Source organism: Trichophyton rubrum (assembly GCF_000151425.1).
Source record: "Trichophyton rubrum CBS 118892 genomic scaffold supercont2.4, whole genome shotgun sequence".
In the NCBI taxonomy this organism is placed as follows: Eukaryota; Fungi; Ascomycota; class Eurotiomycetes; order Onygenales; family Arthrodermataceae; genus Trichophyton; species Trichophyton rubrum.
This window is the reverse complement of record NW_003456425.1, coordinates 403,542-416,654: the sequence shown is the minus strand read 5'-3', so window position 1 is coordinate 416,654 and position 13,113 is coordinate 403,542. Positions and strand designations below refer to the sequence as shown.

The following is a 13,113-nucleotide window of genomic DNA, read 5'->3' as shown; positions in this document are numbered from 1 at the left end:
AGAGTGGTCGAAAAATGCTATTACCTCCGCAACGGCATATACTGTTTCCTCTCCGAGGCACATACATCTGGAGCAACGAGCCATATTCGCAAGATAACCTTCCAGGATGGCGTGAAATGGGTTATTCGGCTTCGTCTTCCAAATCCCACTACAGGGGAGGAGGACATCGGTGTCCGGACGTGCTATGAATCGCTGAAATATCTCAGGTACATGCATCTTTTTTTTTTTTTTTTCTCTTTATCCTGGTAGAAAATGCTGACCCAAGGATTATAGGGATGAGACGACGGTACCTGTTCCAGAGGCCTATTATTGTGACGCCTCGCTGAGCAACGCTATAGGTGCACCGTATATATTAATGGAATATATCCACGGCACGACAGCAGAAAAACTCAGGAAGAACCTGGCATACCGCGAAAATGAATTTGGGTCCGTCGATGAAAATATAAACTTCAAAAGAGGCCTTGCTATGATACAGGTGGAACTGGCAAGCAAGAAGTTCGATCGTATAGGACGCCCTCGTCCAGCGCCCCAGGGAGGATATTACGTCGCATCTACACCTACAGAGGCAGCCCATGATACCAGTGGTGCCTTTTATAGGCGTCTAACCTCAAATCTCCTTCGCGAGGCAAGGATGAGTGGCAGAACAGTTGCTCAGGACCTGACGCTTAGTATCCCAGCTCTATTTGAACAACTCATTGCTCGATGGTCAACGCACCGAGGTCCCTTTGGCGTGGCACTTACCAGTCTAGGTGCTCATAATGTGCTAGTCGATGAAAACTTCAGGGTTAAGGCCGTTATTCATCCCGAAGGGTTGATGGCAGTACCTCGCGAAATACAGGCTCAGATGCCTTTGTCCATGGGCCTGCAGACTTCCCCTCCTCGCTCCCATGCGAGATCAGTGACAGAGATGACGACTCTAATGGAGGAGATGGAGAGAGCCAAGTCATATTTGTCTTACTTGAAAGAAGCAGATCGCATCAAATATGCCGGCGTTAGGCGGGATGCTAACAACGCTCCTCTGTACACGGCAGTGCTAGGCCCGGCAGCCCTGATATATCAAGGGCTGGTTGAATTCAAAAATTTCCGGCAAAATGTCGACCGCAAGTGGCTGGCTACGTATGCTCATTACTCGCAAGACTTTGAACTGCCGTGACTTGTGTTCACGGCCAGATGTATTTCCTATGCAGTTCGATCATTTTCAAGGACACGATGGTTGAAATATAGCCAGCTTAGCCTCCATGCGACAGAATAACCCATTGTAGAAACAACTCTATTGAAGTTAATCCAAATATGTCTATTTTTTTTGTTCACTCCTTGCTTTTGGTCCGCTAAATCGTAAATATGGGTATCATGTCAACATATGCAAAAAGGGAATAAAGAAATGCGTGTCAGTAGACGTCGTTATCGTCTCCACCACCTTCGTCGAACCCGTCGCCGAGCTCATCACCTCCGTCAAAGTATTGCTCAGCATTATAGTCACCTCCCATCTCTTCCTCATCTTCTTCGAAATCATCGTCCACTATCTCGTCCTCAGCGTCTTCCTCGTCATCGTCTAGTGCGTCTTCACCCTCACGAACACCCGTTCGTCGCCTACCACCCGCATCAGACCCTTCATCATCTTCGTCGCCTTGGTTCCGCTTCTTCCGCCGGCCCTCGTCTTCCTCGTCTTCATCCTCATCCTCCTCGAACCCGCGTTTCTGCATGGCCTTGGAGAATCCTCCACCATTCGCAAACGTCCCTGGTAGCCCAACGTATTTCGGATCGAGTGTTGACCATAGCTCCTTGGGGAAGTAGTTCATCTCTGCAATATTGTTAGACTCTCTTTTCTTGTTCGTTCTTTGAACTACGTCAAAGTAATGCGGGGTGAGGAGAGCATTACCAAATGGCACTGCACTTAATTTCGGTAATGTTCTCGATTTTTTCATATATCTTTGTCCATAAGACGCCATGCCCTGGAAAGGGTCAAACTGTGCTCGAGCTGGGACACCTTTCTTGCCGTATGACGGCTGCGATGCAAGAACAGTGTAAAACGGTCCATCGTGGATTTTCTCCCGCAATTGACGATAGAGTTGTACTCTTGATATTTCTGCGTCGGTAAATTGAGCAGGGACAGGTACGGTATATTTCTGTCAAAATTAATTGAGTCACGTTAGCATGTGCATAGGACAAATCCAATCATATATCAAAAAGAATTGATGTATTACGGGAAATAGTGGTGTTGGCGAGGTGTCTACTTCCCCGCCCCCCTCAGACTTCCAAGCAAACTCGGCTCCGGGTGCCTTCTTGTTGCGTGCAGCTCGAGACATCGTTAAGCCATGCAAAAGGTGCACACGCTTGAGTTGTTTGAGGGTTGAAGTTGTCGAAGTTTGTATAAATTTGACAGCTTTGAGCCTCAAAATGATCACGTGATATGATTTTTGGCCAGAGGACTCGACAGGTATCTCATCTGTTGTTATGGACACGATATAAATATAATGATAGCGAAAATGAGGAAGAAATTTGAGTCAAATCTATTACAACTTGAGACTTGGAAATTCAATATATACATATACACTACAACAGGCGTAGGCATGAAGGTCAACTTATAGTTCGAGGGCTTCAATTCTGCTTCCAAGTTGGTTCGGAGCACCCATGGGTCCTTCTGCCACTCTCCGCTTCAATGTTCGTTTAATATCATCGAGGCTTCCAGTAGAACTCTCCATTTTCTGAACAGCTGAATGGAGAGTGACAAGGGCATCATACTTCGCGGTGGCAATCCGCCATACAGCACTCTCGGTGTCTCCGGCTCCTCCGGCAACGAAATCAGCATAGGATGGGGGCTGCTTAAAAAGGTATGGTAAAACAACAGTCAGGGCTGGTGGAACAAGTAACGCCCATGCTCCACTGACGGGGAGATTTCCTTGAGAGGATGGGCCAAGTTGGCTGACTACAGACTCCGTTGGCAGTGTGAACCGACCAGATGTCAATGTACTTGCATCTTCAGCTGAGGAGAGAACGGTCCAGTTGGCTGTTACAACACTCTTTATCAAGTTTATAGACGCTATTGCAGTCTCTTGCATAGCTATTGTCTCCGCAGCTTCGACGATGTTGGACCAGAAACCCGGGTGGCTGTTTAAATACTGAAAATAAAGGATTCTTGAGGCCACTGTCTCAGCTCTGGAGCTGGTAGGGTTTGGACCTCTGTTAATGGCCTGATCAATATCCATCGCGTCTTCAGCGGGAGGTGGCCCATGAAATATCTTCCCTAAACACATCAAGGTTTCAATGTGCAAGGGCTTTGAAGGAATAGCGAGTAGTGGGTTCAGGCCTCTTTTGCTAGATTCAACCAACATTACTCGTGGAAGAGAAGCTAAAATATCGAGATCTCCCACGGGTACAGGGCCATGAGCCCACTGAGCGGATGGTATTTTGAATCCTTTTAGTATGCGAGAGCACAGCCGATCCAGCTGTGCCTGGTGTTCTTGTAGTAGGTGGTTTGGATAGAGGGCTGCATAGGCAGAAACATATGCCATCACAGGGCCGGCAAGGAAACTTGCAGTGGCAGAGTCAAGGGTGGAAGGGTCCAGGTAGTAATTGATTACCCTCCTATGTATACCATTTGTGATAAGAAATTCTAGAGATGGAGATGAGAATGAGGGTATTGAGCTAGATGCCTTGCTGGGCCTATAATGTAGTCCAGGAGCATTGACTTCAAGCAGCTGTCGGAAAAATTGTAGGAGAGTCATATGGAGTAAGAGGTCGCTCGTGTCGACCATCTGAAGAGCGGCAAAGCTCAGCAAGCTCTCGCTCTGGAAGGTAGATTCAACATCAGCGAAGTGTGAGCTCGATATGGCATTCCAGCTGACAGACCCAACTTTGACAATGAACTCCATCAGTCTCCCCTGAGCAACTGTCTTTTGTCGAGCACTGATCTGTCCATCTTGTCCTACCGTGCGCAAGGAACATATCGAAAAGAGGAGCCTATAGATAGATTTGTCCGCAAATATCCTCTGCCACATTGGTCCATTCTGCAGAGATTCATTCTTGGGTCCTCCGTTTGCGTTATTTGAAACTAAGTGGTCCGCCTCTAGTAGAGACCAGAGTACGTCAAAAGCGGCCTGCGATACTCCAGAGTCATCGGTCGACAGCCATAGCTCTACAATAGACCCGACCAATTCTGCGTTTCTAGCAACTTCAGCAACATGGTTTGGAGACTCGCTTGCCTTTACAACTAGGCAAAGTACGAGGGTATTGATTGCGGGAGACCCGGCCCTGATTCCAGCAACGAAATTGATACGGGGATCAATTGACTGAAGTTCTGAAAAGCTTAGGTACTGTGCTACTTTTGTTGCTAGGGTTGCGACGGGGCTTGGGTCCTCCTGTAGCACCGGAAGGACGCGGGATATGAGGGTGATCAGTTTCTTGGAGAGGCCATGGTCCGTCTGGGCTACCACCTCGGCTCCTAGCTTGTCAATGAGGTGAACATCGAGGGGGGTCGACGGGTCCGCAAGGATCTGCTCTAGGTTGTTTGTCACCTGGTCGAAGGATAGCGGCCTGCTCATGGCGTTCGTCCGCTTCTGCTGTGCTATCAGTATGTCTGCTGTGCCGGGATGTTGTTGTTGTCGTCGTCGTCGTTCGTCACTTTCGACAGCCTTGACCCCACAAAGTCAAACAGGCCAAACGCCAAGACTTTGCTTATCGAGCTCTATTTTATCTTCTATCAACAATCAACTTCAACATCAAACTAAAGGTTAAAAGTAACAACTATCTACTACGAGATCAAGCTTGATTAACGCCGCTTTGATTTCTGTACCAAGACGCCATGGCAGAAGCATCTAATACTCTGATATCCTCCAAATCCTCACACTCCAGTCTTCACGCCTTGCTACATCCCCTCGTCCTGCTTAATATCTCCGATCACATCACACGGCATACAGTTCGACAGCAGAAGGGATTGATAGTGGGTGCCATACTCGGACAGCAGAATGGAAGGTCCATTACTCTAGAGCATGTATTCGATTGCAACCTGGTCACCTCCGCCAGTGGAGAAGTGCTCCTACACCAGGAATTCTTTAATGAGCGATTACAGCAGTGTAAGCTCCCGTCTAAGCTAATAATGGTATCTTATATACACGAGTGCATTTTCTTACTTTATCGATAGTTAAGGATGTTCACAAGTCACCAGCTCTAGACTTGGTTGGCTGGTTTACCGTCACACCTCCTTCCGGACCTCTACCGCCGCAGGTTTCCATTCACGAGCAGATACTCCGCGATTATAATGAAGCTGCGATTCTCCTTGCATTCCACTCCTCAGATGTTGAAAATACGTCTTCAACAGTTGGGAAGCTTCCCATATCCGTCTACGAATCTGTTTATGAAGGGGACACTGCTGATGATGGTGACCGACCCATGCAAGGAGATGACCAACAGCGAACTTTGACGTTGAAGTTTAGGCCTGTGCCATATTCAATCGAGACAGGAGAAGCCGAGATGATAAGCGTTGATTCAATTGCTACCGGGGGTGGCAATGCAACTGCAATCCTGGATAAAGAGTCAAGCAAGACAAAGACCGAGTCTCAGACCCAGGATAAAGAGAAACGACAAAAGATATCAGAACCTGCGGAAGATCTCGTTCTTTCCCCTGAGGATGAGGATTGTAAGTAAATATACTTACATCTCATGTCATGAAAAGCTACTAACATATATGCAGTAATTGCAAATCTTACAACAAGGCTAAGTGCTGTCAAAACATTACAGTCTCGCATACATCTCATAAAACGCTATCTCCAGTCGATTGCAGAAGACTCGAGCGCTGATACTTCCATGGCACCACAATCTACTCCCAAGCCAACACTTTCCCACTCCCTCCTTCGCAGTATTCACTGCGTCATCTCCCACCTTTCCCTGCTGACTCCAGAGAATTCGAATGCGTTTTCAATAGAGTCCCTAGCTCAAGCAAATGATGTTCTGCTTACCGCGTTGCTGGGTTCCATGGGCCAGAACATTTCTCAGATGCGGGAATTAGGAAAGAAATTCGCTGTCTCTGAATTAACGGCCCGCAACATTGTTAAGGAATCTCAACTTTCGAGTCGCATGGGTGGGGATTTGTTCCATACCTAGACAGGTATACCTGGGGACTGGAATTTGGAAACAAAATCTTTATCAGAGAAGTTATAGGACTTATTCAAAAGTCATCCAAAAAATGATAAACGATAAAAATGATACGATTGCAAAGATGCCGTATGATTTGGAGCTTTGACCGGAGTTGAACTGGAGACAGCACAACGACACCTGCATTCCTGCTGCTGTATAGAAATTACACCGAACATAGAAAATCACAGACGTAGCTACAATAATAGCCTACATCCCTGAAGCAAAAAATCCAAGCTATATATGTCAAAATAGTAAATTTAGCATTTTTCCTCCTTTGTGAAAAGGTTTATTTTATCCCTTGTAGCCGCCCCCTAATGTGAACACCGTTTAAAACCAATCAAAAATTGCCGGTAGAGATGAGTATGGAAACAAGCAAGAGGAAATAAGGGAGATAGTAAGAAGGAAGATTGGTAGTTGGTGGTAGGTTGATTTCAAATGGGGTAAAACTGGCGCCACCCGGCCGGAGTATGTGTGAGAAAGGGGATAAACGAAAACCTATAGTTATGCAAGGCATGAAGGAAAGTATAACAGTGAAATATAGAAAAAGAATAGATAGATGTTCCTTTTATCTCATCGTCTACCTCTCCAGGGACCGTCTCTCCAGCTGCTTCCCCAATCTCCTCGCCCACCACGCCCACCTCCTCTTCCTCTACCACCGCGCCGAGAGCCGTACTCTGGCCCTTGAACGACGAACTGATCAGTGTCCTCGAAGGTGTACCTGAACATCTCATCGCCACCCCGTTTGGATACTGGGCCAGCCCTGGCCAGATCGTCAAACTGATCGAGGCGTCTGTATGAGACCTCTCGGGCCACAGGGAGATAGTACAACTTCGGTTTTGCGACGGTAGAAAGAAACCTGTCATCAAGAGCTTTAAAGCCGTGTTCTGGCATCTTGCTACCCGATGGGCCTATCTGTTGACTTCCCTGACGGCCTCCGGGGCCCATTCTGTCTGCTCGAGGGCCAGTTGGTGGTTCTCGTCCTTGGCTAGAATCGTAGGGACGAGGTGGCCCACTGGTTATTGACGAGGCCTCTTGGAGTCTTGCTTTTATACCATCCTCGGTCTCATCATAGGTAACTTCCCAGCGGGGACCTCCCCGGCCACTGTTTCCGGGCGCCACTTCAATTTCTATCCATTCTTTCACTTTCTCTTCTGGGATGAAGTCGGCCCATAGTGGTTTGCGGGTGCGCTCTTCTGGCCAGATAGCGTCGTGCAAGGCGGCTCGAACCCGAGAAGCAGCTGCAATGCTTGTAAAGCTGGCGAAACAGTGAGTTTTGATGGAGTCCAAGAAGAAATCAACAATAACGTCAGGATCTGGGGAAGAATTCGGCGGCACAGCCAGCGAGCATAGGTGTCGTTTCAGTGCTGCGGGCTGCAATGGCCGCATGAAGTCACGGATATATAGAGCGGTGGTAGCTGGGTGTAAAGCAGGAGACACCATACGGTCATCTCCTTCAGCAGGAGGAGGCGACTCGGGACGCAAGGGAGCCCCATTCGTGGCAGGGAATAGATCCTTGAACCTTGCATCACCAACTGGTTTCCTTTGAGCATGAGGTTTTTCATTTCTATCCGAAGGTTCCTCATGGCCTGGTGCTTGAGTTTCTACCCGATCCTTAGACTCATCCTCTTCGGCCTCTTGCTTCGGTTCCGGCGCGGGGGGTGTACCCTCTTTCATTTCCACATCTGTGTCTCGAGCTGGCGGTTCAGCAATCACCGGCGCCGCAGCAAGCGCCTCTTGCTCTTCCTTGCGCTCCTCGCCTTTGATCTCTTCCTGTGTGGACCGAGATTGTTGCTGCTCCTCCTCGAGTCTCGCTTTCTTCAGTGCGATGCTCCTGGGGGAAGGAGGAGGAGTTTGACTTCGCCGTTTCCGTTTCCTCGACTCATCCGTATCTTCCCTTATAGCCTCTATATCCGCGGACGGTGATTTATTCACGCTTTCGTCTTTAACCGGCTCTTGGACAGGCTCTTTAACGGGTTCTGGTTCGGGTGCGGGGGCAGCCAGCGCGGGAGTAACATCTTCCACTGCCAATTCCGTCACTGGAGCAGGCACAGTCTCTGCTACCGCAGGTTTCGGCGTAGGTACAGGTGCTTGGGCGACAGGGGGAGCCGACACTGGTTCAATAAGCTGTGAAATGCTAGTAACCTTTTGTGTAGGAACAGGCGCAGGAGCTGACTCCGGTACAACGGTCTGCTGTACTTCAGTCGTCAAGATCTGCTGCGCAGGAGGCTCCTCTACCGGTTTCGATGGCAATTGCGCTGCTTGGGGCACCGGAGCTTGAGGAGGTTCGGGTGGTGGTTCTTGATATGCCGCGTTTGTCGGCTGCTGTGCCGGCGCCGGTGCTGGCTCAACTGGCTCAGCTGGGGTCTCAGACGAGGTACCAGCGCGCTCATTGTCGTCTTGGATAAGCCGGTCGATAAAATTCTGCTTCACTCGCAATCCTGTCTGCGGGATACCACGCTTCTTCAGTTCAGCCTTCAGGTCGGTGACCTTCAAGCTTCCATAGTCCATCACGGCTGCAGTTATGACGCGACTGGCAAGGGCACAAGGATAACGAAAAGAGGGCTACTTAGAATCCACGCATCCCCTAGCACGTGTAATTGTATGGTGAGGCGCCGCGCTCCTGAACTCGAGTCCAGACTGCGATATGTAGGTGTTGTCTCGATTGTCTCGATTCTCCGTAGGTTGTCTCCTTCTCCGTCATTTGCCTGTCTTTCAAGGTCAAACGGAAAGCTTTAATTTAGTTTGCTTCAGCCTTTTTTTGGAGGTTTTGTTTTTTTTTTTTCATGGTCACGTGAGCATATTTTTTCGCCTTCCAAGAAGCAAGTAGAAAGAGAAACGACGGCGAGGTTGGAGAGGATGAGATGGCGATCAATATGAGATTAGGCAGCTAGCTACGGAGTATTAGAGGACATATCATACATGGTGGGTCGGAGTCAGATGGGGTCAAAGTCACATCTCGGGGTAAAGAGGGTAGCTAGATATCAGATCAAACAACATGCGGCATCCGCCAAAAAATATGAGCCAAGATGAAGAGATAGTGAAAGATATGTACAGCCGAGTGGAAATGGTGGAGTTGATAGAGAAGGTTCTTGTTTTTGTTTGAGGTCTAGATCCTCTGCAAGATGGAATTTTATAGTTTTTTGTTTGTAGAGATAGCGTCACGTCAGAATCAGATCGGAGGAGAAGGTGGTGGTAGCATTCTAACTTGTTCGTTCACCCCAGATGCCAATCACACCCATGGAGAAGCCGACACCAAACAGATAAGTCCTGAGCATGTGGAGGTTGCGTTCTTTCTTCATGGCCAGTTCGACGGATTCGCCATTAACGTCCGCCACTGAGCTAGCTGGTGTGGGTTTTTCGGTTGAGCGGGAGGTTCCCATAGACTCAGCCTCTGATGGAGGTTCGACAAGTTCGATTTCACTCGAGGTTGCAAGTGACTCTTCGTCTTCTGCTTTCTTCTCGGGGGAGGCTGGCTTAGGCGCAGATCCGAAGAAACGGTTCAAAATAGATCCAGCACAGCAGCATGGAGAATGGGGTTCGCTAGATGTAGAAACGCTGCATAGAGATGACAGATAGGAGCTACAGGTACTGGTGCGAGGACTCTCGGTGCCCTGGATGAAGGAAGGGTGGTTGGTATACAGTTCTAGACCGAGACCACCAAGAAGAGCGAATGCGCTGGTCCAGAGGAGATAAGGGTGTCGTCGACGAGGAGAAGAGAGACTGAATGCTGTAATTAGAGTGAAAACGGTGATATGAGAGAGGGTCAGGGCCGCTCTGCGTGCGCGAAATTGGATATCAGTCAGGGCTTGGGAGGCAACAGAAGCCGTAGGAAGGCCTTGAAGAGCTGGTAAAGTAATAGATGACATCGAATATGAGAGGCCCTATACCTCATGTTAGTCAAAAACAAGGGCTTAATGATTGATTTTACATGATACGTACAGTTGATATGCCAATAGAGATCATGCCAACGAATTTAGCGACTGTGATCGGGCAGGCCATGACGTTTGTCAGAGCTATGGCTCGGTGTGCTTTGTACGGAAGTTAAAAGTTGCAGCCCGGGAGACGAGCTTTTGATGCCCCTGCTGGCCCACCGTTTATCGGTTAAACGGCCTCAAAAAGATAAGAGTGTCTGGCAAATCGGCAGGTTCTGGGGTTGGAGGTTTGCTTGAAGGTCTCGAATCAAAAGCACATTTTGGAGCTCATGAAAGGCCGGAAAAACATCGGAAGATCGACGCAATGACACAATAACTCGTTGACTAGTTAATTATGTAATAGCTGGCGAATCTGGAGAACGGCGCTTCAAGAGACTGGGGAATGGGGAAGAAGATACAAGGCACGAGATATCAGCCATGCTGAGTGGTAGAGAATACTCCATAGCAGTTGAGGTAATCTATACCAAGGTTGTTGCTAGAGGTAGATGTCGGTAGGGCACATCCTCTACCTCGAAGTGAACGCCATTGTGCTCGAACACCCACGCCATGGTAGTCCACTGCCTTCAGAGTAAATCACCGAGCATTTTCCTTCTATTTTAATGCTTGTTTAGGTGCAGTTTTATCGTCTCGATGTTTTGCTGCCTGCTCGCTGCGTGCCAAAAACCCGCCGAGCCGCAAAAAGCAAGCCGAGGCTCGCATGTCTTGGCATCAACAACGCCTGCCGAGCAGTTACCAACCTTCCTCTGCGGCTTTGTAGGTTAAATAGATGACCATTTAACCTTGGGTCCAGAGGCAGAAAACAAGGCTTTGAGACGGTGATAACTTGTGAAACCATTCCAAGATGCCGATGCCAAAGTCTTCTTACATTAGCGACGTCTGGAAGGACGGCATATTCGGTATGACGTTAGATAACTGCCTGTTGAAGAAGTAGTCCTCGAGCTAACGAGCCGGTAGATAACAAGGTTGTCTTTTGTACTGGCGGCGCTGGGACAATATGCAGTGCCCAAGTTCGCGCTTTGGTACATCTAGGTGCGAATGCATGCATTGTTGGTCGCAATGTTGAGAAGACGGAGGGTATGGCCAAGGACCTTGCCACGGCTCGCAAAGGTTCCAAGGTGCTTGGAATTGGGTCGGTCGATGTTCGTAGCTTTGAGAGTCTCAAGAAGGCTGTAGATCGATGCGTCGAGGAGCTAGGAGCTATCGACTTCGTTATGTACTGACTTCCACCCCCCTTTGATCGCATATGAGCTGGTCTAATCTGATTTCACAGTGCTGGGGCAGCTGGAAACTTCCTAGCCTCGATCAATCAGCTGTCTGTAAATGCCTTTAAAGCCGTCATGGACATTGATGTGTTAGGCTCATTCAATACATTGAAAGCAACGATACCCCATCTAGTTGAGTCCGCTGTAAAGCATCGGTCTGATGGAACCACTCGTGAGTTTCTGTCCTCTCGTAGCGGAACGAGAGAGAAGATAAGCTGATTGCAGATTTGATATAGCATCGCCGACCGGGACAGGCGGAAGGATCATCTTCGTCAGTGCCACTATTCACTATACTGGCATGCCTATGCAGACACACGTCTCTGTTGCAAAGGCAGGTGTGGACGCGCTTTCGAACAGTGTGGCAATCGAATTTGGGCCTGTAGGAGTGACATCCAATGTTATCAGCCCAGGCCCAATTGGAGAGACAGAGGTACAAAAAACTCAACTTGAATTGCATTGAACCTTTGAAAGGCTATAGATAGGGAATAGCATGCTGACAACTTCCTAAGGGCATGAAACGTCTTGCTACGGAAGATGCAAAGAAAAGCAATGAGGCTGCTATCCCGCTTGGCCGTTATGGTTCTGTCAAAGAGATTGCAGATGCAACTATATATATATTCTCAGACTCTGGGAACTATATCAATGCTTCCACTGTTGTTGGTACGTGTCTTCTCTGCTGTGTTTTACCGTGGCTATATGACTGACCAATGTTTGATAGTTGATGGAGGAGCCTGGCGCCTGCAGGCTGCTGGAATATCAGGCAGTGGCTTCTCGTATCCTGACTTCCTCCTGTCAGGCATGGAAGTCAAAGGTGTCTCGGGACAAAAGCAGAAGCCAAAGCTTTGACATGTGGTCTTACGTACTTGCTATTTCTGTTACATTTCCTATCATTCTATAGTGTATATTTTTGTGGCTATTTGCTGTCTCTATCTAGCCAATGTTGCAACTTTGTTGATACATCGACTTCGTAGGCTCCTATCACTTCTTTCTCGGGCCTGTAAAATACGCCAGCCAATACCTTATCAAACGACTTTACCGTTTGATCTGGAAGCTTCTCGTAAGATTGATCTGAGGCCTTCTTTGTCTGCTGGCTGACAGTCTCTATAGCAACCTGTCAAAGGCCCCACTGTTTTGATATTTTACAGGACAGGACATAAAAAACGCGGCGTCTGGATCAAACAAAGCATTGTTCTAATCAAACAGTATTTACCAGCCATACTAGCTTGATTTTGGATCAAACAACTGCAATACAATGGTCCTGTAGACAGCCACAGCTTCTCGACCGCATAGCTTCGCTTTTCTTTGCTTTGCCTTCAACAAGCTAAGAAGTTATATGCGGCCTTTGGAACCTACCTAAAGTGCATACCACGTGACCTGGCCCGAAATGGCAGTTTCAACGTCAAGTCATAAAGAAGGCAGAACAAGGAGGAAAAAATGGTTGCTTTGTAGGTAAAGAACAATAATCATGTAGATGAATATCTTCATATAAGAGGCATGGGAAACCTGGGAGTAGGGTAGCAGGACAGAGAAGTGATATATGGATGGAGAGAGCATACATCTATATGGCAAAAAGCGGCCTATAGATGATATATACTAGCTTCTTCTCAGGGGTATCTATATAGATATGATATATGACTCTCAGGCTGGCAACCAAATAGCAAGACTCAAGCTATATATAACGAGTATATATAGAAGACAGAAACATGGACGACGGTCTGGACTAGCAGCTCCGGTCGAAGCTTGCACTCCAGTACAGGTACGTTACCAAATACCCTGACAGGACAGCT

The 13,113-nt window shown here is 48.1% G+C and overlaps 7 protein-coding genes across 7 annotated transcripts; 3 read left to right on the top strand and 4 right to left on the bottom strand.

Moving 5' to 3' along the window:
* Nucleotides 1-355: 355 nt before the first annotated feature.
* TERG_04016 (uncharacterized protein) lies at nt 356-1,153 on the top strand (the record flags this gene model as incomplete). The annotated part of the gene is made up of 1 exon (XM_003234917.2): nt 356-1,153. One exon carries the CDS (start codon nt 356-358, stop codon nt 1,151-1,153), a length of 798 nt encoding a protein of 265 aa, XP_003234965.2.
* Nucleotides 1,154-1,388: 235 nt separating this feature from the next.
* On the bottom strand, nt 1,389-2,306 carry TERG_04015 (DNA-directed RNA polymerase III subunit C31; the record flags this gene model as incomplete). The annotated part of the gene is made up of 2 exons (XM_003234916.1): nt 1,389-2,126; nt 2,205-2,306. The coding sequence occupies 2 exons, from the start codon at nt 2,304-2,306 to the stop codon at nt 1,389-1,391; spliced, it is 840 nt and encodes a 279-aa protein (XP_003234964.1).
* A 276-nt stretch (nt 2,307-2,582) lies between these two features.
* TERG_04014 (uncharacterized protein) lies at nt 2,583-4,541 on the bottom strand (the record flags this gene model as incomplete). Its single annotated transcript, XM_003234915.1, has 1 exon — nt 2,583-4,541. The coding sequence occupies one exon, from the start codon at nt 4,539-4,541 to the stop codon at nt 2,583-2,585; it is 1,959 nt and encodes a 652-aa protein (XP_003234963.1).
* Nucleotides 4,542-4,801: 260 nt separating this feature from the next.
* Nucleotides 4,802-6,099, top strand: TERG_04013 (uncharacterized protein; the record flags this gene model as incomplete). The annotated part of the gene is made up of 3 exons (XM_003234914.1): nt 4,802-5,072; nt 5,141-5,635; nt 5,690-6,099. 3 exons carry the CDS (start codon nt 4,802-4,804, stop codon nt 6,097-6,099), a joined length of 1,176 nt encoding a protein of 391 aa, XP_003234962.1.
* A 603-nt stretch (nt 6,100-6,702) lies between these two features.
* TERG_04012 (uncharacterized protein) lies at nt 6,703-8,640 on the bottom strand (the record flags this gene model as incomplete). The annotated part of the gene is made up of 1 exon (XM_003234913.1): nt 6,703-8,640. The coding sequence occupies one exon, from the start codon at nt 8,638-8,640 to the stop codon at nt 6,703-6,705; it is 1,938 nt and encodes a 645-aa protein (XP_003234961.1).
* A 692-nt stretch (nt 8,641-9,332) lies between these two features.
* TERG_04011 (uncharacterized protein) lies at nt 9,333-10,131 on the bottom strand (the record flags this gene model as incomplete). Its single annotated transcript, XM_003234912.1, has 2 exons — nt 9,333-10,013; nt 10,072-10,131. The coding sequence occupies 2 exons, from the start codon at nt 10,129-10,131 to the stop codon at nt 9,333-9,335; spliced, it is 741 nt and encodes a 246-aa protein (XP_003234960.1).
* A 1,009-nt stretch (nt 10,132-11,140) lies between these two features.
* TERG_04010 (uncharacterized protein) lies at nt 11,141-12,172 on the top strand (the record flags this gene model as incomplete). The annotated part of the gene is made up of 5 exons (XM_003234911.2): nt 11,141-11,277; nt 11,335-11,498; nt 11,563-11,756; nt 11,836-11,986; nt 12,045-12,172. The coding sequence occupies 5 exons, from the start codon at nt 11,141-11,143 to the stop codon at nt 12,170-12,172; spliced, it is 774 nt and encodes a 257-aa protein (XP_003234959.2).
* Between the last annotated feature and the right edge of the window lie 941 nt (nt 12,173-13,113).